Here is a 22,410-nt window from a genome sequence, read left to right as displayed (position 1 = left end):
GGGTTAGCTTTTATTAAGTTTTCAGAAACCTCTGTTAGATTTGACATTATACAACTGAAACATTATTTTCTCCAACTCTTAAAGGGACCTAGACACGATTTAATTTTATTTATTATATTTTATGTATAATATACTAGTAGTTTACTTGCGCTATTTGATTCACCATGCAAAATTTGAATGTTATAATTCAAGTTATAAGAGAGATACCGATGAATGAATTCATTGAACATTATGTAAACAAAGCTCGAGTCTTATATTTGTTTACAAATAATGTAAAGTAAGGAATTACCATTTCTTTGTCAAACTGACTCGTGGCAAACACGATAAACTGATTCAATATTATCAAAAGAAAAAAGCTACGTTTGATAGAAATTATGCTAATAAAACACATATTTACAAAACAACAATTTCAAACTCAGTATCTTGCTTGTAACTCAGTATTTGACTTCCAAATTTTGACAAAACATTAAAAATACCAATATTCACAATTCTAAACATTAACAACAGAAAAATAAAATTCAAAATTTTGAGCTCAAGTCGTGTTTAAGTCCCTTTAATTGGTCATTGCATCCCGTCATGAGTTGAAAATTATTTTTCATCATTACGAAATGATAAACATGCATGAATATATTATAAATTTAATAAGAATTGATTAGATAATATTATCTTTAATTACAATTTTAGAAAGTTAGAAAATGAGTTGTCAAATGGTTTAAGTTTTTTTCTTTAAGAAAAAGAAGTAATTATAAAATCTCATAAAACATATGAAGGACAACAAATTTCCTGGAAGTGATGGGTACACTGCTGAATGTTTTTGAATTTTTTTGAAAAGATATTGAAAGATTTGAAAGTCATTATCCAAGCTACACCACGTATATTACCTATTTATACAGGGAGCAAGTCCGTTTTGAAAGTAATTTTAATGTAACCACAAATACAGGTTGCCGCGTTGAAATTAATGCATGCTCATAGGGGTTTGTTCGCAGTGTTTAATTATTACGCAATTCAAGATAAAAGAATGTCTACATGCATTTCCTTTCATTCCAATCTGGATTTTTTTCTGGATATTTATTTTTTTTCTTACTTTTTGGTTGATTTACATGATTATTTTCCGATATACATGTACTTAGTTTCGACGAAAACTAGCCCATACTTTGTTCAAACTTTAATAAAGTAAAAAAAAAAAGGTCTATTGAACAGCGTATCAGTTTGGGGGGGGGGGGGGGGGGGGGGGGGAGAGAGAACATAATTCAAATTGAACCTCAAAAAGAATGAATAGGTCCAAACAATTTGTAATAGTTTAAGAATTCTTCTATTTAATATTGCTGTTAATACTGGACGCCGAGGATATATATCTATATAAATTTTATCATCAACAAATAATAAAACAACATTGAAAAAAATACTGTGTCGGAGAACTGAATTATGATATAAATATCAATAAATACGTTCGAAAAGTAAAAGAAAGTAGATCTTTTATCGGCTTAATAAAGATAGTACATGTATTTCATTTTTTTTTTTTACAACAAAATCAAGTTGTAAAACACAGACAGCCCGTCGTGTTAAAATTTTCAGTTATTAATAATCATTGAGTAATTTAGAGAGAGAGAGAGAGAGAGAGAGAGAGAGAGAGAGAGAGAGAGAGAGAGAGAGATTTTCTGTATTATCATGTTGTAATATCATTTTTGTTTCAAAAATTTAACAATATGATACTACATATATTTTACACGTACATATACACGTACTTTTGCGTTACACGAACCATTTTCCGTACGCGCTATCTACGACATAATGGTCGTCATGAAAAAAGTGAAAGCAGAATTTAGGATATAGTTGAAATTCACGTTATCGAGTGCTTGCGACTGTAAATCTAACGTTGGCAGTAATAATGGCATCTGCTTGGGGATCTGGCCTACAATGCTAGATAGAAATACCTAGGATATCGCCAAAACATCACCGGTTTCCGTAAGAGACTATATCTAGTATATTACTCATGTACAAGGAAAATTAAGTCATGGCAGGTCAGATTTCCAGAGAATATGTGAGCGTTCTTATCCCAAGAACAAGAGATTCAAGAATTCTTCTTGTGAATTTAGAGGAAAAGGGCATGTGGATGCCAACGACTCTTCGGCAGGATGCTGACACATTTCAAACAGTTGCCAGTAAACTTATAACAGAGGTATATCATGTATATTCTCAATGTATACTATGTTTTGGTTATTTGAAAGGAAAGAGTGGTTGTGAAGAATTGTGTGTTTACTTACGTTTTTAAGAAGACACGACTGTCAAAAAGTTCAATATTGAGAACGTTGATGATGTTGATAGTAAATTTATATATATATTTTTCACCGACTGATGAAGACTGGTAACACGGTCAAAATATTTTGAAACGGTGTTTTAAAGTATACATGTGTGTGTGCGTGCATGTGTGTGCATTTAAACAAGTTGGCACCAGGTGGCCAAACATGGGATATATAACATTACAGAAAGTGGAAAACTATATATTTGGTTTTGAAAAAAAATAAATTCACATAAGTATAGACATTGAAGTATACAATTTAGTTGGCAGACGAGCAATAGATGACTTTCAAGTTGATGAAAGATGTTTGAATAACAATGTCATTGTGGGCTCAATTAGAATAAATCATTCCTTTTCTTTTTAATTAACATGACCATCTTCTTGGGGCAGTCCTGGCAGGTTATACCAAATTTATATAAAAACACAATGTTTACGTTTAAAATAATTATCTTAATTTTGTCCTAGCTTTGTCATTATATATTTTTTTTTAAATTACGAAATACTATTGAAAGGATTTAAGGACTAAATTACACTAAAAGTTTTAAAATTTCGAGATGCCAATAAAAGAATGGCACAAATTAAACTGTCAAGACACTCGCTTTCAAAGGTTTAAATTATTTACAGGGGAATACTGCTAATAATGGATACTGTAAGGATAGTAACTGTTTTCAAGTAAAGCTAGGGGGATACATTTAACTTTTATGAATATGAATGGCGGCTATTAATCCTCATTTCGGATGTTCTCGGGGATTAATCAGCTAATCAAAAGGGTTCTGGAAAAATGTTACTCTAATGTATCTAAATGCCAAGTCTTTATTGCTTGGGTTTTGGGTTTGTTTGTTTTTTCGTTATAAGTGAAAAGTACTAAATAGGAAATTGGTCACAGTAATAGTTGTAGAGTTGGTCATGTTTGGCTGCATGCAATTGTGAATTCATGTGATGGCAGAACGACTTAATTGACTCTCAAAAAACATTTTACCAAAGTCGATATATCACCAGTCCCAATATAAAAGCAATGGATCTTTATTTAGCTAAGTGCAATACTTCATATGTACTTATAGGTTAATTCATACACAAATGAATATTTATGTGAATGCTTTTCTCTTGTAATTAAGTTAATAACTCCATCCAAGCAAAAATTACCATGATTCTAACTGAGCTTAAATTCTGAAATTCTTACTGTCACCAAGCCCAAGTTGTGATTTTTACACTTGAGTGATTATGCACCTTCTTATAAATTGTTTTAAACTTAATTACATGCTATTGTCACATGAAATCTACATTTCATCATGCTTGTGACCACACAACCATATATGTAAAGAAGGCTTATTCTATATATAGGAAAAACGCAATTTCTTTGATGATCACATTCCATTACTTTGATGCTAGATTCTATATATAGTAAATACAGAATTTTCAGCTGTGATATTTCTTTACATAATTTTATAAAAGTATCAAAGTGGAACTCCTTTGTATATAGTATAGTGAGAACTGAGAAGCAATTAATCTTCATTAAATATATATTCCTCATTGGTTCTGATGGATATTCATGTAGATAGCTTCTATAGCTGTTTGCTAAGAAAGGCAAACTATCATTTGGGTGAGAGGCTTTCAAGTTTCTTCAAATGAAGGATTCTATGCCAAGGAAAGATAATTCATAAAAGGAGGATTTATCGATAAAGCTTTCTTCAAGTTATTAATACCCATACTATTAATTTAAAATCTTTTAAATAAGCTTCCAAACAAATGTGCTAGATTTTTAATTTTTAAGATAGGGTAAAATTATCATGTTATAAATTCTGCAAGATGAAATGCTTTGTAAGAGTCTGAAATTTAACAATAAAATACTTGAAACAAATGATGACAATGCATAATTTGGTAAAAAGTAAATGATGTGTTGCAGTAATTTAATTTGTGAAACATTTTTAATACAAGATGGAGTTGGGGTCAGTAAAAAAATACACCGACTAAAAACACTTGATAAGTGCAGTACTTCAAGGAAAAGAATGTAGTTATTTTATAAAGCAGTTTAATTCATGAGTGAAAACTTGCCATAGTTTCCTTATTTCTGAGTAACAGCGCGTGCTATCCGCCCAGCAATTGCATACTCCAAAGTTCGTGCTATTATTCTACAAAGTATTTTTTGTGGCTAAGTGCATTGTACTAATGATTACATGTACCATGAGTAATTACATTCAATACAATGAACGTGTAATGACAGTGTCCTTGTTGCTGTACATTGTAGGCCACTGGACAGGACCTGGGTCAGTGTAAGGGGATCATCAAGATGAACTTCTACCACTTCAGCGGCTCTCCCACTGTCACACACTTCATATTTCTGTCCAAGCCTTTGGAGAACTGTGAAACAGTAAAAGCAAAATTCTTTGTTGTTTAAACATCTGATTTTAGTAACATCCATCAACAAAACATCTAGTATAAATTGAACATGTCAGATTTGAAACATATCGGTACTTTATAAAAAAAATTCTTGATAATGAGTGAAATGAGATTTTAATAAAATCAGCATTTCAATTTTTAACCAAACATTATTTAAAGTTTAAACTATATATATAAGAATTTTTTATTTATTAAGCTTTTGGAAATATGAAAAAAATATCCTTTTCTGTCAAGGTTTTTAGGAGACTAGTAAATCATATTTTGATAAATAAATAGTCAATATTGTATTTACAAGTAGCTCACCAGCTATTCCAAAATTTTCTGTTTTATTTCTGTATATTATTTTCACCCATAGTGCTGTGATGATGCCTTGTGGTGTAATGTGGAAGAGATGGAACAACAGTTGCAGGCTGAGCCAGGACTTCTGGGATTGGAGCCAATTAATCTGGCTAAACACCTCAATGGGGGTAATAAATGTCATCTTATGCTTGTCAATACAAAGAACTACGGTATGCAAAATGAAAGGCAGTCTTAAAAAAACAGCTACACATATACTGTATGTACATGAAAATATTTGCCCCCATTTTATTTTTGTCCTTTTGCCCTTGATGCCAGAGGGCAAATTTAAGAACGGGCAAATTCAAGAACGGGCAAATTCTAATGTCTCAAGTGATCTCTTTTTAAACACATCTTTGCACAGATGAATTATAGACAAGTGGAATTGTCCAGAATTAGAAAGGCGGAAATAACACACGGCAAAAATACCATAACCCTGTATACAGTATATTACTATAGAGCAGCTGTTTTAAGAAGAGCTTGGACTTTGGGCAGATCGTGTCAAAATCAAATTTGATGAAGGTGTGGTCTGCTCATGGTTTATAGCTGTCCAGTTATTTTTTAAAAGATATGAATACATTGGAAACAACAACATTTGTCCGACTTCATCCAGGGATGTATGTTTCAGTTGAAACAGTGTCAATTTCACACTAAAGAGAACACCTTTAGAAAAAAATTCTAATTTCAACAGTTTATAAATGTCAATGAGCTTTTCTAAGCAAAATAGATAGAAGGTGCTTTGTATTTGTTTTTGTACTTGTATTGATGAGCAAAAAAAGATAGTTACATGAACATTCCTTTGAAACTCCAAGCTTTTGTTAAAATGACTATTATAAGTGCATGTATGCTTACTGAGATTAAGTATTAACAATGATAATTTATGAAATTATATGGTTTTACAAGATTGTGATGTTCTCTTTAATGATTTTTTTTGCTAGAGACCCTGCAAATGAATGCCCTGAGTGAGATGGGTGTGGACTACATAGACACAGAAAAAGAAGACTCCTCCCAGCTCTCAGCCCAGGAGGCTGTGGTCAAGTCCGCCAAACTGGGCAAGAAAGGTCAGTTCATAGTCCAAGTGTAGCTGCACTATTTATACATGTACTTCTTGACTTGGAAATAGCTAAAATGCCAGATTAAGCTCTCTTTTATTCTCTTATCTTGAGGATTAGATTTTTTAGTTTTGTATCTCGTTCTGATTAGCTGGAAACTTTTGTTAGTCATTTTCACTTATATTTATTTTCACCCATTTGACCTTGTTGTTAATGGGGTAATCCCCCCAAAAATTTTACTTAAAGATACAGAGTTGATAGTTACTTGTATAAAAGATTTTGATGTTTGAGATACCAAATTTGAACTACATGAAAATGTATAACTACATGTATGTCTGTTGTAGAACAAGAACTTCTCTATTATGAGTTCATGGACTGGTGCTTGCCCTGTTCAATGATGAACAAAACTGTCTTCAAGGAATACATTGTTCACAAAGGGGCAAAGGTTGAGCAAGTCGAAGCCCTATTCAGGTAATTTTTTGATGACTTTGTTTTTTGATGATGATGATGATGATGCAATCATGAGAAAAAAGAAAAAAATCATTTAAATAAAAATATGTTGAAGATATGTTTGAGCTTTTGTTTTTTTCATGTACTTTAAATGTTACATGGGTCATACACGTGCTTGTCCATGCAAGTTGATATTTTTCCAAGATTTATTTGTATCTAAAGTGTGAGTAATATATTGAGATTTTCTAGAGAAAAAAATTTAGTTCCATACAGATCTACAGTGAAATAATAGTAATGGAAACAATAAACATGTGTTTAATTTTGTTGTTTCCAGGTCTTTTGATTTCCACAAGAAGAATGTTTTACAGTTTAAGGATATACTGGTCGGATTGGCAGCATTAGAGCCATCCACTCAACATGGTGGAATGCCAGCAGAAGTGAGATGCAGATATATCTTTAGGTTCTATGATCAAAACATGGACGGTTTTCTACAGTTTGAAGAATTTAAGTAAGTTTGCCTGACTGGCATCATTTGATTTATAGTTCACGTAGTAGGCAAGTGATGGAACATTTTGACAATAAAAGAAAAAAAAAGGAAGTTGAACCTTACCAAACCTTTGATTACTTGATTATCTTTGCAAAATAATATGAGGGAAAAGTTCTGCAGTTAACTTTATTTTTTATCCATTAAAAATTCAGTTATCATAATATTGTAACTAACAGTGTTTTGTTATTGATTTTAAGATGTATGGTCAGAGATATTCGGAAAATCAAAGGTCTATCCCTGGATGACGATTCTGTCACTGAAGATGCTCAGAAAAGTGCAAAGTGAGTACCCTCTCGTTTGCTACATTTAGCAATGGCTTGACCCAAATAGTAATAAATTAGAAACTTTGACCCCAGATATTGATTTTCTTACTTACTTTGTAGGTTATTTGGAAACGAGACAAAGAACAAGCTTCCCCTGGGGGAGTTTTTGACCGCTGTCGGACAGCTGAAGTTCCGAGGGACATCTGTTCTATTCAGGTTGCCCCAGTCCTGTGTGGCCTTGCTTAAAGGGTCAGTAAGGTAGCATTTTAACCAAGTAAATACATATATGTGGAAGGTGGTATTGGACACCTTTAGATATAAATGTAGAAGATATTAGATCATATTAATCAAATTATATTGACCTCACTGTAAATGAGCTTGAATGATTTTTTAATATTATTAGAAAGGTAAACAATGTATTTTAAACTCATTACTAGAAACTCCTAAACCTATTTTGTTCAACATGGGGATTGTGAAAGAAAGAAAAAAGAAGATTATTGTTTATTTTATAGATCATTTTTTAAGAAAGTATATCTCAATATAGAGATGTCCCATGCCCCCTGAAAACATGTAATTTGGGGACTCTAATATTGTAATTTCATATTATAGAGCTGAAAACAGTGCAAATCAAAATGGAGAAACTATGGAACCACCTTTGAAGAGATGTCGACCAAAGCTCTTGGATTCTGTCAAATCTCCTCCAAGGAAATTGAATGCCACAGGTAAGATTACTGTCTCAGTACCAGAAGCAGCATAGATATACATGTACATTGATACTATAAATGGTTTAACAATTTCCAGTGTTTTGTGAAAGTCACTACCTCTTTAAGTTAATTTCTATACCGTATATCCGGTAATTTTCGCGATGATCTAATTTTTGCTTTTTTTCGCGATCTCTTTCAAAACGAAAAATATTAAATACACAGAAATTATATCCTGTATTATTTTCTTTAAGAAACTTCTAAAATCACCAAAAACGATTGATGCAAATTAAAAATGCATTTTCGCAAATTTTGTGTCACGAAAATAAACTGGATATACGGTACATGTATTTTGTTGATGATAGTGACAACCATCAGAATATAGGAGTAACTGGGAGGTCTGACTTGAATCAGACTGTAATAGTGGATGTCATGAGAATTTTATATACGGTACTGGTAGATGTCATTCTCTTGAACAGATACAGAAATGGAGGTATTCAAGCTTCCTGAAGGGAGGCCTTTATCGGCCGGGAGGTTCGTCACCCACATTAGATATGAACTAGCCACACACACTGTCAAAGTCCGGCGAACAGGAGTGTTGTCTGATGTAGTCAAACTATGGGATCTACAAGGTATAAACCAACTTTATTTCGCAATTTACTATACTAGAGATAAACTGGTTTGCAGCAACTACCATGCACAGTCAAGGTGTAGATATTAAATCTGGATAATAAAATACCCGAGACATTTGAAGACATGTTTGTGGCAAGAGATATTCATGAAGACAAAGCTCTTGTTAACCTTATATAAAAATTTCACTTGCGTGGGCATTTTTTTTTTCAAAGGGGGGGGGGGGATATCTCCTTTTAATATAGGATTAACATTGTTTTGATTAGTGTGAAATTTTATGGTTTGGGACCAACAAATCTTATTGGTGTTGATTTTTTAAAATAAATTTTAATGCATTTTAATTATCTATCAATTGTAGATTTTATTTTTAGAAAATTGTTTCACTTAAGTTGATAGATTTATTTCTTTATGAAAATACCATTTGATACATTTGTTCTGTTTTTGATTTGATTTTGACGACACTCTGCAGGAACATCTGCTGTGACAGAAAGTGCTGCCTGTCATTTAGAGGGAGACATTTCAAGATTTCAGAGAATGCCATCAATAGATTCATTCAATGCAGTGAGTGTTGAAATTTTTTTAAAAACTTAAATTCATGTGCTTACATTAAACAGCATGAACATGCACACCTTTATCTTTAGATTCTCAATAGCCTAAGCTTAGTTATAAATACGTATAAACTTTTCACACCTGCCTCACTCATCAAAGGTTTTGTTTGTAGAAATCTCATCCCAATGAAATGCTGACTGGTCTGAGGTATTTTGAGAGAGCTATCAAAGGAGATAATGGGGGCCCAGCAAAGGTAATTTGCGATATATATTTTTTGGTAAAAATTTGTGTCGCATGATAATCTGAATTCAAGTATATATGTATAAGAATGGAACACATTAACATGTAATTTGCTTGACAATGCTCTTTCTTTGATTCAGTGAAATATGCATGTAATTTTTATCATATATAGTTATACAAGTAATTGGATAAAAGATAAATGCATCATTTTTTCATGATTAATGATTGAGTGAATGGTGTCAAACTTTCAACAAGACTTTATTAGTGATGAGATTTTTTTTTATGAAAGTATAATACATGTCCCATATTTTTGATGTTATTTTCCTCTCTTTCATGTACAGCCTGGCTTTGACTGGGGACAGGTGGACACCAATGCCCTTGCCAAGTGTCTCCTGACCTTGTGTAGAGAGCTCAAGGACACCTTGTGTCTGGAGCCACGATTGGTCAAACTGAAATCCCCTGTGTACATTCTTGGTAAGAAGTTGGTTATTTACATAATCAAATACAACATACATGGATTTTTTGTTTTATTTTACAATTATACATAGGAAAATAGAAATTATTGTTGTGTAACATATTGCAAAAATACATGTACATGTATATGGACAGGTATTTACAAAGATAGATTTATTGTTTCAGAATTCAAGCTTAATTTGCATGGAAATGATCAATGCCATGAACATATTGCAATTATCATCACAATATTTTTGCAATCAGCATTGAAAAGAAAACAACTTTGTACTATTAACTTATATATTTGTACACCTACTGTTTGCCCCACTTCTAGAATTACGTGTACCGGTACATGAATTTGTTTCGGACATGAGTTAATCTTGAATTTGATTATTTTATTTTTCATGGTGCAATGTACGGTATGTAATACATGTACAATGAAATGTTATGTTTGAAAATTTATTTGGCTTGTTAAAGACCAGGATTATTGTCTGTTACAGGGGATATCCATGGCAACTACAGAGATTTGGTCTGTTTTGAGAAGGCTCTCTGGAGGATGGGGCCCCTGCTGACTCCAGCTTCCTTCCTGTTCCTAGGGGACTATGTAGACAGAGGGGAGTATGGAATAGAGGTAAGTAATGTATAGTGTATGAATCAGTAAAACAAATATAGGAATGTTAGGAATATCATTTCCATTTCATTATCAGACCTTGGCCAATGGCAAAGCAAGCTATTGGAGATTGATACAGATACAGTGTATTATATTCAAGAGATTTGATTACGTTGATAATCATAATCTCTTGCAAGGTATATTCAGCTGTACATTTTTACCGGTAGGTCACCGGAGTAAACTCAGGTGACCTATTGCTATCCGTTTTCGTCCGTCGTCGTGTGTTAACAATTTACATTTTTAACTTCTTAAAAACTTCAAGGCTGATTGTTACCATCTTTGGTATGAGGCATCTCTATGGTAAGAGGAATCTAAATTGTGAAATTCATGGCTCTAATACCCCGGGGCGCCACATGTGGGGCCAAATATGAAAAAAAAGCCAAATTTTCAAAAATCTTGTTCTCTACTTCCGCACATGTGAGGAAAAAACTGGTTGCATAGTTATGATGTTCATGAAGCCCTCTACCAAAATTGTGAAATTCATGGCCCCTGGGTCAGGGGTTCAGGACATGGGGGGGGGGGGGGGGGGGGGGTGCAATATGGCAATATAGTGTTAATGCATACATGTATAATGTTTAAAAATTATCTCTCTATTCTCACACATCTGTATAAAAAACTGACTAATAATTATGTTTACCAGGAAGTCCTCTACTGAAATTTTAAATTTTCATGTCCCCTCAAGGATGGGTTTTGACTCTAGGGCAGGGCCAAAAATGGACGTATAGGTGTTAATGCATATAATGTTAAAAAATTATCTTCTTTACTCCCACACACCTGAAAGGAAAACTGAATTTATGAGTTTGTAGACCAGATCTTTAAGTTTTTCACCAAAATTATAGGTTTCACAGTTCTTTTTGAAAGATTTCAGACAGGGAGGTGGTCTTCATTACAAATTTATAATTTTTCTACTCCAGTATGAAACCTAATTAATTAGATGCATATATGAGACTCCTCAACAAGTTTGTGTATGGGTTATATGCTACTCAGGTGACCGTTAAGGCCAATTGGTCTCTTGTTTCAAAATTATATTTTCTTCCTCAATTGATTTAATTTTAATGCAACAATATGTATCTGCTTAAAAATTAGAATTTACCTATTAATTTGGCCACTTCATGTACAATATCCTTGTTATTTTCAGTTGAAGTTTATTAAAACCCAATCAAACATATAAACAAAGGTTTCATGTCTATTAACTACTGTAATTTGAAAATACTGACACTTGAAATTCTGATGCTGCTATATTCATGATACTGTACTTAATATATATGTAAAACTAGCTATTTAGTCTGTCATCAAAAGGTTTTTCTTTACATGTATTTATTATTTTATAATAACAAAGAGATCTGAATATACCTATTTGTTTTGTGAATTGTAATTTCGAGTCTTGTGTTTTGTTTTCTAGGTCATTTCTTACCTGTTTGCACAGAAAATGCTAGCTCAAAATAAATTTTATCTGCTGAGAGGAAACCATGAACTGAGGTCGGTCCAGGAAATGTTTTCTTTTAAAAAGTAAGTATGAATACTGAATATTTCCTGTTCATACTTATAATATTCTTTCACATGACAGGTGTTTTTTTGTTCTTTGATACAATAAGGTAAAGTGTTAAGTTTCCACCAAAAGAACCACCACTGTTAGAATGTAAGGTTCAATACAATGAATTGTTGTATTCAAGTACCATGTCTTAGGGTCCTCTACACCAGAAAACTTCTGCATACAGGCCCAGACTTCTAAATTACTGGTACTTAAAGACTGATATGGATTTCTTGCATATGTTTAATTTGAAAATGACAGTTAAAAAAATCAATTTTGGGGAAAAATCAACTTTTAAAATTTTACTGCTACTCATTAAAATAGATGTTCCTGCAGTTTTCGAACCGGGGACCTGCAGGTTAGTAGAGTAAAGCTTCATCCATTGCGCTACAGAGATAGACACCTAAATTTGGCAAAATAACTGTTCCATAACGGGTAAAAATCCCTGTGTTGTGATGTACTGTCATAAAAAAGTAGAAGTCATGGGATGTTGAGGATTCTTAACAACTAGAAATTTTTTTATAAAACTGTAAGTGTATTTTTTTTATGTTGTGTTTTGACAGTGAATGTGTTCAGAAGTTTGGGGAGTCAGTTGGACTCCAGGTTTGGGAAGCTGTCAATGAATGTTTTGATGCCATGCCAATAGCTGCCACAGTGGATGATAAAGTGAGTAAATAGCCAATATCTGCCATTAATAGTGTATGATAAAGTGAGTGAATAGCCAATTTCTGCTACAGTGGATGATAAAGTGAGTAAATAGCCAATAGCTGCTATAGTGGATGATACTGTAAATAGCCAATAGCTGCTACAGTGGATGATACAGTGAGTAAATACCGGTAGCCAACAGCTGCTATAGTGTATGATAAAGTGAGTGAATAGCAGTAGCTGCTTAATGGATGATAGCTGCTACAGTAGACTAATTAAGTAAATAAAAAGCTAATAGCTGCTACAGTTGATGGGAAAGTGAGTATAAAAAATAATTTGCCAGCAACTGCTAAAGTGGATGATAAAGTAAGTAAATTTCTAGCATATAGCTGCTACTGTGGATGATAAAGTGAGTACTAAATATTTAACCAAGAGTTGTTACAGTGGATTGTTACGTTAGATAACCACATGTGGATTTGAACTACTATTGTTTGTAGTCATGCAAGCAATGATGAAAAAGGTAGTATAAAATGAGTATGGACTATTTGTTCAGGTACATGGATTACACTTATACTATCATTTAACATTAGTATCAAGATTAATTCTTGTTTTAATGCATTTTAAAAATGTCCATGAACGATGAGAAAACTTTATGCCTCCTGTTCTCTCTCTAGATATTCTGTGTTCATGGTGGAATCCCCTGCTCGGATTTAAACATTGAGAACATTAACAAGATCCCGGTGCCCCTGAAGGACCCAGAGTTAGAAAGTCCCTTGGCATGGGAAATCATGTGGAGTGATCCTGTCAGGTAGATACACATGTACATGTATCTTGTCCTGTATAAAATCTACACATCCACAAGTTATTTCACTTTTGCATATTGAATATTTTGTATATCATAATATACCGGTACATGTTGTTCTTTCTTAAAAGAACATCTAATTTTAAAATCAACACTGTCTAGATCAGAAATTTGATTGGATGAAAGTTTGTGAATTTGATTTCTGTCATTCATATGTACATCTATGACTCTACTGTTATGTTTACGTAAAAACTTTTATGTTCACATCAGTTGAGTAGTTTACTCCTATATTTCTTATGTAAAATGAATAGAAATGCCTTGCAGTATTAAATCAGCAAACCAACTGCATGACATGTTCATGATATAATGAACAAAATTTTGATTTTAAAGCATGGATCTGATGACACCAGAAAATATTAAAGACTTGAAGGAACACAATGGATTCATTTACAACACTAGACGAGGAACTGCCTATTTCTTTAGTTGTGAGGCACTAATGGCTTTTCTAGACAAAAACGGACTCTCACATGTCATAAGAGCACATGAAGTTCAGGAGAATGGATTTCAGGTAAAGCTTATACTTAAAAGCCAAGATTTGTTCACCAAGCCATCAGAATGGAGAGTAAAATGTAGCTGCAATAATGTTGCCCTCTCTCATTTCATTAACACGTATTTATTTATATATATTTTATATATCAGAGAGGGCTACATCATTGCAGCTAAGTAAACTAGAACAGTCACTGTATTTAAACTACATTTATTAAGTAATGCTTGCCTTATTTCCTAATTAGATGAAAAATTGATTTGTCAAACTTAAGGATATAAAAACCAAACTTACTCAAAAAACCCACTAATTTTAGTATTCATATACAAATAAGTGGATTTTTTCTGTCAGATTGATGAGATTTGAGGATACTCATAGTAATTTGTTTTTCGGTCCAGGTACAACAACAAGGTCGGCTGATGACAGTTTTCTCCTCCTCCCACTATTGTGGAGGATCTAACGAGGCGGCGTGTGTATTGGCTGACAATTACAAGCTCAGAATGATCAGGATTGACACCACGTGAAGTTATTTATAAGCAGAGTACTTCCCCGAACTTACCCTGTGTGTGACTTACAAACCCAGCATTCAATTGATACTCCCAGAATTCATTGAGCTTAGAGTTGGTGATCTCAACGACAGGCAGCTGTGTAATAGAACACCTGGAATGGCAGAGAGGCGAATTTCCATTTGTGTATTTTTTAAAATGAAAACAGCGAATTCTGCTTGTGTTTTATTTTTAAATAACATTGTGGCATACATTGAAAACATTTTATCGTAATCGCAAACATTCCTGTTGTTAAATACATGTAAATGTTTGTGTAAATATTTTATCTACATGTATATTTTTTAAAGATTTGTTGATATAAACTCAAGGTATTGTAAATTCCTTTGGCAATCTGAGCTGATTTAATTATTAGTTTTCTTTTTTTTTATTTTGTCAACTTAAGATTTTAAGGAACATACCAGTAAATGTATGTATTATCTATAAGTATCTCCATGGTTTTATTTTATTCAGTATATTTTGTCAATTACTTGTATGTTATTGACGAATTTATGAATTTTATTTTACAAGTACATGTATTTGACATGACAGAGTCCAAAGTATTGAACATGCATTGTTTTATTGGTTTGGAATTGAGATTATGTTACTGTAGATTCTTAATTTGATGTGAAGAATTAATATCCGCGAAAAGCACATCTCGCAGATTTTAAAATCACGCTTTTATTTTTCGAAAAGATGTTAACAAACTGTAACTTTGATTAGAAATCTGTGTTTGCGATTTTATATTCTCACGATTTGATTCAAAACGGTTAAATCACGGAATTAAATACTCACATAAAATAAGGAATCTACAGTATTCGTGTTTCATACATGATATTGTGTTTTCAACAGATTTACCTGTTAGGTGCCTCTGATAAGTGAAGACATCACACGTTTGCATGGAATTCAAATACCAATGTTTTCATTCTTTGGTCTTCTGATTTTATATATACATGTACCAAATAAATCTAAAGACCTTTTAGGGCTATATATACAGGTAAATTTAGGGCTAAAAATGGTCCCCATAAATAAACATTAATTATCATAATAGGTAAACTCTGTACAGATTTACATGTATATAGGCCCATATGTAATTTATTTATGGTTTTATGTTTGGGTAATATTATACTTGTATATTTTCAAGCATATTTCAATCCAGATAACATTAAAAGCACTTGATCAATCAGATTTTTATATTTCATTGACTACAAGGTAATCACACACTAATAAAAGTTTGCCTGTTCAAGAGATGCACTGTGTTTTTTTTCTATTTGAAGAACTAAGTTAGTTAAAATGAATTTTTATCAGATTCTTAAAGCAGGGCGATTTCTGAAATCTTACTATGGTAAATTGCTAGTGAGTGCAGAGACAAATAGATCATAAACAAACTAACAAGCAAAATGTCAAAACGTTGATTTATGGGGACCATTTGACCCTTATCACATTTTATGTATTTGTTGGATAATACACACATTTGCCACTTTGATGTGCATATTGAGCTCACGTGACCTTGATTTGACAGAAATTTTAAGCGTTTCAAGAATGTTTGCAATTTAAATTGTATGAAATGTGTACCGGTAATTTTTTGTCTAAATTTTGTACAAGTACAAAAAATACTTTCCAGTTTGCATTTGTGAGTAAAATTTGCTTAATTTATCAACAATGACTTTTTGAGTTTTTGGAGGGGGTTGTGGAAATGTTCTCTTTTGACAAGTTTCCAGTATGTATAGCATGTTTGAAAGAACATTGAGGCATAATGAATACGATTTTGTCACACAAGACCATGTTAAACAACCATCCTGGAGATCTCAGCTGTTGTGCAGACAGAACAAAGAACTAGGATGAACTGCATTTTGTGTTGAGCATCAAACAAGAGAATTGGGAACCTTGGGAGATTATCAAATAAGATAAAATGCTTGCTAATCTTGCTAAAACAATCAGACTCCTCTAAATCTGTGGTCATGTCCAAAGAAGACAAGTGCTCTTGGGTTTTTAAATGGCTGTGAATTACCAAGCTATAAATCTTCCTTGAAATTGTTGTACAATTATGTCATGCTCTTTCTAATTCAAGCTGCACTGCATTATTTACACACAATCCAATCTTCCTGCATGACCCCCCCCCCCCCAACAACATATAATTAACTTCTTTAATGCTGAACACTTTACTCTTAAAAGGCATTGTCCCCTATATTTCTTTTCTATTGCATTCTATTGCAGCTATGCTGTATGCTGCAGACCTCTTAACAGTTCAAAGTATTTTGCTGTAGAGGTCTCACCTGTGTGGACATACATTTTGTATTAACTTCATGAATTTTAGCAACACTCCTAAGCCTTTAAGTACAGCAACTCTCAATTTTACAAAAATATTGACAGGTACCGGTACTTTATCCGAAACTGTCCTTTGCTACCATAAACCTTCAGCTTTAAAGAAAAAATACTTCTATAACATTTTTGTCATTTCAAAACATTCGCAAATTAAATGTACCTTCAGGTGGCCTTTGACCTCATGATTCAGTGACAACTTATACATAATGTATAATGAAACATTTGTTCACATCTATTTGAGTGAAGATTGGTTGAACATTCATGTACCGGTAGCCTCCAGACAGCTTGACCACTCTGGATTGGGCATACCTAAAGATTTTCCTTAACATTAACGAATGTAAAATAAACAACTCATAAAAATAGAAAACATCCTTTATTTGTTCTTCATATTTATAAAAATTTCTTTCAACAGCAAATGCATCCATCGAGATGCTTTCTACTGAAGGACATCATTATTAATGCGGAGTGAAAGTTTATGTTTGGCTTACTTGCTATTTCATCGTACACATACTATTACCAGGAATGCAGTAAAATGACCATGCAGTTACAATAAATATTGATAGTAACATTATTTACACAAAAAATAAAATAACACTTTCTATTTGAGATAAAAGTTATAAAGGTGTACAGTATTATCTACAAGTATTTGAGTACAACAGCAATTACACGAAAGATCTCAACTCACATCAAGTTTTGGAGGAAATGAGGACTTTGAAAGAAAGCCGAAGAGCCCAAGCATGTCTTATATTACAACAGATATAATATACAGTTTTTGCACTTTCTCCTATCCCCGTCCGCATTTCCACCAGTCTATTATAGTCAGGGCCTCTGACAGTTTGCTCCTAGCTCTTACACAATTCTATCAATTACACTACACAAAAGCTATAGGAAAGTCATTACTCTTTTTATATCTCAAATGCACAACACGTGTATATACAAATGAATAATTCCCTAGGCTTGGATTGCCATGAGCTTTTTTTTTTAAAATCACAATGTATTCACCAATAACAACACTGTCGGCTTCACAAAACCGTTCTATGCAATTCGCAAAGTTCATGTCGCCCGATGAGTACAGTGAAATCAAATGAATCTGGTGATATGGTGTTTACATTTCTGTGTTGTCTGAGTTACACTAAAAACTTGAAGGTGGGTCTTTGTTTTGCCAGTCCCTTACATTTTTCCTTTGCCCTTAGCCTGACCCCGTGGAGGGGTGACAGGTCGGCCTGCGTTTAGTCCACCATAAGGAAACTTCTTCTTGTCTGCAGGTTTAAGTATCTGCAAAACAAATACATGTTGAATATTAGTATGAAAATGGGTTCGAAAATGCGTAGGAAACCCCAATACCATATTTTACTTACAAATTCTACTTCTTAAGAATTTTTTTAAAATAACATCTTAATAATTAGTCCTGAAAACATTCAAAGCATTTAATGCACAAATGTTTGTACGAGAGTAGTTCATAATAGCTCCAAAGAGAGGCATGTCTACTTCAAACTTTCATGTCATAAAACAGATCACCTTCTAGTGCTAGATGTATATTAAAAGTTTTTAAAACGATATCATATAAAACACAACTGACATTAAAATGCAAACTGGTCCCTCACCTGGAAGGAGCACATGAGTGTCTCATCCACACTCATCATAGCACCTGCATTGTCAAATTCACCACAGTAGTTGGGCGCTGAGAATAGTGTGACCAGCTGTCTTTTTGCAAAAAATTCATATCCATCCTCTACCACCTGTCACAAAAATTAACAATCATTACAAGACAGGAATTTAACAAGACCACTGAAAATTAAGGATTCAAAAGAAATGTAAGATTGATTAGGTTATATACATACCTGATGAGCTCTACAAATAAGGTCAAGATCGTGTTTGTGTAAGAATTTGGCAACAACTTCTGCTCCGAATGTGAAAGACACCCCCCTGTCGTTTTCTCCCCATCCCATTGTCTCTTTGTCTGGATCAGACCACAAGAGATCACATAGAAGACCTTGATCTGGAACATCTGTGGGCCTCATGATTCGTCGAATTTGTTCCATGGACTGCAAGTCAGGACTTAAACCTACAATAAACATGTATAAAATTGCAATGAAAAACCATTTGTTCCATTAGATTCAAGTAGAACATCACTCAATTAGAAACAAATTTAACTACATAAAAAGTCATTGAAGATAAAGCAAAACTGTTTCTCAATTTTCAATATTAGAGAACAGATAATACTTTAAAATTAGATATCAGAGATCGAAGTTATACATTCTTCATATTCATATTTTTCAAAAAAATAAAATGTCATGATTCAGAATGTTATGGCCAATGTGTCACCTGGAAGAATATATTTTCAGACAATTAATTCATGTTCTATTATTAACATGAAAATTGACACAGCTATTACAATGACCTACCGCCATGACAACAGAATATTTTTTCATCAATAATGGCTGCAATTGGTAAGCAGTTGAAGCAATCTGTGAAGGTCTTCCACAACTTAATGTTGTATCGTCTCTTGCCTGTAAAAAAAATAAAAGTATTAATATAGATACTGTTGTTCATTATCATATATAAATTTACAAAAGAAGTTAAACATTCTTTTGCTTATGCAACATGGAGACATTAATATTAACAGGAACTTACATTCATCATAAAACCCATAGATTCTGTTGATGCTGGCACACTCGTGATTTCCACGGAGGAGGAAAAAGTTTTCTGGGTATTTGATTTTGTAGGCCAGGAGAAGACAGATTGTTTCCAGTGACTGCTTTCCTCTGTCTACATAATCTCCGAGGAACAGGTAGTTGCTCTCTGGGGGGAATCCACCATACTCAAACAATCGTAATAGGTCATAATATTGACCATGGATGTCACCTGTAGAATAAATCATACAGTGTACACAATAGAGGTTCTAACTATTTTCGTACATTTATAGTTTCATCATTTTCACTATCATTTTAACCACTCCTATACCCATTACTTTAGCGAAATTGGATGGAATAACAATAAGGAACACTGATTTTCAAAGAATAGGTGCATTTTCCTTCAAGAATTGATGGTTGAGTTAACTTTTTAGGATTGGAAAAGGAGTACTGAGTATGAAAAAACAAAGGGTCATGAACAATTATGAACGAGGAGAAGAAATTGTCAAGTGATGGCCAATACAGGCCCCAATGTTTTACATGTAATGTCAACCCTCTTATGCTCAATTGAATACTTTACACATATATCCTACCAAGATAATCAACAGTATGTTTGAATGTATTAGTTATAAATATTGCGCAAACAGTTAACTAAATATTGATCAAAACAAAGATTTGTTTCACTGCAATATCCTCAGTTATTTTAATTTGTTATTCATTAAGATTCAACCTTGTTGCAAATGCAGACACTCAAACGTCTTCTTTTGTTGTTGTTATATTTCTTCCCAATGTTTTTTATATGACCCAATATCTGAACATCATGTTGATAACTGTGTTGCAGTCGAATTGTGTGGTGCCTGCTAATAAGTGAGAAACACCCATAATATTTTAAACAAACAACTTACCACATATTTTCAATGGGGCCTCCAATTCCAGCAATATAGGCTGGCTTAGGAAAATTTCCCGTGACTTAAGGCAGAGACCACGGATCTCCGACTCTGTCAGCTGAACATTTTTTCCTGGTCTAGATCCCCTAACTATATAGAAAGAAAAAAATGAAAAACAAAATGTATTATTAAAATTTCATGATGAGTATACACTATATAACCTATACTAATAAATGTTACACTACAGAATAATTCCGTATCTGTTTACTCTCATGACAACACTAGTATCTACCACCTACTGGTAGAATATTTTATACTCTGAAATACATACTGGGTTGGAGCAGCATATGTTTTATAAAAACAGCTTTGCTCTTTATTAGGTGTAAAATGTTCAACCTACAGTTTACATTCAGATACTCTATAGATATTAAATTCATTAATACTGTACGAGTAATGCAACTATAGTAAGTCTGGTATTAAAAGAGACAATAAACGAGAAAATAGTATTTTCTTGGGATTCCCTTTTCTTGTAATTTGTGTGAAGACAACATGAGAAATCAAATAGTTCAGTCACAAAAAGTTATCTCTGTTTTTGATCAACATAGATCTGCCATTGAATCTGCTACCGAATAAACAATGCGCAAAATAACATTAATCACACATTCTTTCATGCAATTTTACTATAGAAAGTTTTTAATAATTTGAAAGGGGTGAAGTTTTGCCTGCAGTCTTTGGAACTGCGTAGGTTAGAGCAACTGTTTTTCACCTTTTTCAGCCGGAAGAACTACTTGAAAGATTGTTTGACATATCTAACAACCAAAACTTACCTTCAAGTAATCTAGCTATAATACTGTCTATATTAAGTTTATCCGTATCTGCCATAACAAGAATGCCTGAACTCCCTCTTCGATAAGTTATTTGGCTTGCAGGAGTTCAAATAAAGCAGATGATGGTGGATTTATTTAGGTTCCCCCCTCTAATCAAAACAAGAAAGAAAATGGCGCACGTAACGAAGGATGTTGATTTGTTAAGTCGTTCGTGTTCTACTCGTGTGACATTGACCCGGCGAAACTCACCTACCTGAAAATATTGTCTAATATTGGCTATCGAATATTATAAAACTAAGAAACTGGGGATTTTTAAAAATTTTAAACAACTTTAAGTGTATGACATTTATGAAAAGTTGCATGATATTTCCACAAAAGATTTGAATGGGATTTCTAATATTTTTTTTAAATAATTTTTTTTATTCTTATTTAAAGACTTTACAACAGACACATTTATATACGTCTCTGCTTGCAAGAAAACATTTACTGAAGATTTCTAAATAAGAAAAACTTTATGCATTTTCTGCAAATTATCATCTTTACTTTTATCAAATAAATCTTACATTGGACGTCAGTCAAATATATATACTTGTCTGCATGGCCAAATCTAACGCAAACTAATTTTTCTCTTATGAGGGAAGAGAAAAAAAGCAAAGGTTATTTGATGAAAAAAGCTGTTTTATTCATGATAAATTTCCCCTTATTAACCTTTTAACAACATTGTAAAAAAAAATTCGATTTAATTAAATTAAATGTTAATTTCTTTAATTTATGTGTTTGTAGATGATCTGTGAAGAACATACTTAAAATTATCATTTTTTTCAATATGACAAGAATGTGTATTATCTTTTTTTAATTCTCTACAATGTCTTATATGAAAAGTACTTCTGAAGAGAAACGAAAGGAAAATTTATCGCTAAAATAAACATGCCTCCCGCCGTTTCGAAGGCGGACGAATACATAGCAACAGAATGGCGCATGAAAATATAGTTCACGAGTTTATTGGATATTATTTTGTATAAAAATGTTTTAATTAAAGAAATACTGCTAATATAAAGCATCCAATTTTTTATTATGAAATTTCTAT

At 32.8% G+C, this 22,410-nt stretch overlaps 2 protein-coding genes across 3 annotated transcripts; one reads left to right on the top strand and one right to left on the bottom strand.

Moving 5' to 3' along the window:
* The first annotated feature begins 1,767 nt into the window (after window positions 1-1,767).
* On the top strand, window positions 1,768-15,897 carry LOC105326212 (uncharacterized). 2 transcript variants are annotated; one of them, XM_020066309.3, is made up of 19 exons: window positions 1,768-2,179; window positions 4,545-4,667; window positions 5,052-5,163; window positions 5,971-6,093; window positions 6,429-6,555; window positions 6,869-7,042; window positions 7,279-7,362; window positions 7,465-7,602; window positions 7,954-8,066; window positions 8,525-8,677; window positions 9,145-9,236; window positions 9,397-9,477; window positions 9,806-9,938; window positions 10,418-10,548; window positions 11,990-12,096; window positions 12,682-12,784; window positions 13,438-13,571; window positions 13,956-14,133; window positions 14,508-15,897. In XM_020066309.3, exons 1-19 carry the CDS (start codon window positions 2,015-2,017, stop codon window positions 14,631-14,633), a joined length of 2,397 nt encoding a protein of 798 aa, XP_019921868.3. In that variant the 5' UTR covers window positions 1,768-2,014; the 3' UTR covers window positions 14,634-15,897. The 2 variants fall into 2 exon arrangements, with proteins under 2 accessions (XP_019921868.3, XP_011424398.2); XM_011426096.4 differs by having other exon boundaries at window positions 1,769-2,179; window positions 7,465-7,593.
* Window positions 15,898-17,876: 1,979 nt separating this feature from the next.
* LOC105326211 (serine/threonine-protein phosphatase PP1-gamma catalytic subunit A) lies at window positions 17,877-21,535 on the bottom strand. The gene is made up of 7 exons (XM_011426095.4): window positions 21,324-21,535; window positions 20,515-20,646; window positions 19,611-19,841; window positions 19,382-19,486; window positions 18,818-19,041; window positions 18,581-18,715; window positions 17,877-18,251 (listed from the first exon to the last, which is right to left on the bottom strand). The coding sequence occupies exons 1-7, from the start codon at window positions 21,376-21,378 to the stop codon at window positions 18,147-18,149; spliced, it is 987 nt and encodes a 328-aa protein (XP_011424397.1). The 5' UTR covers window positions 21,379-21,535; the 3' UTR covers window positions 17,877-18,146.
* Between the last annotated feature and the right edge of the window lie 875 nt (window positions 21,536-22,410).

Source organism: Magallana gigas, chromosome 3 (assembly GCF_963853765.1).
Source record: "Magallana gigas chromosome 3, xbMagGiga1.1, whole genome shotgun sequence".
Lineage (NCBI taxonomy): Eukaryota > Metazoa > Mollusca > Bivalvia > Ostreida > Ostreidae > Magallana > Magallana gigas.
The sequence above is the reverse complement of the archived record's forward strand: the minus strand, read 5'-3'. Positions and strand labels throughout refer to the sequence as shown.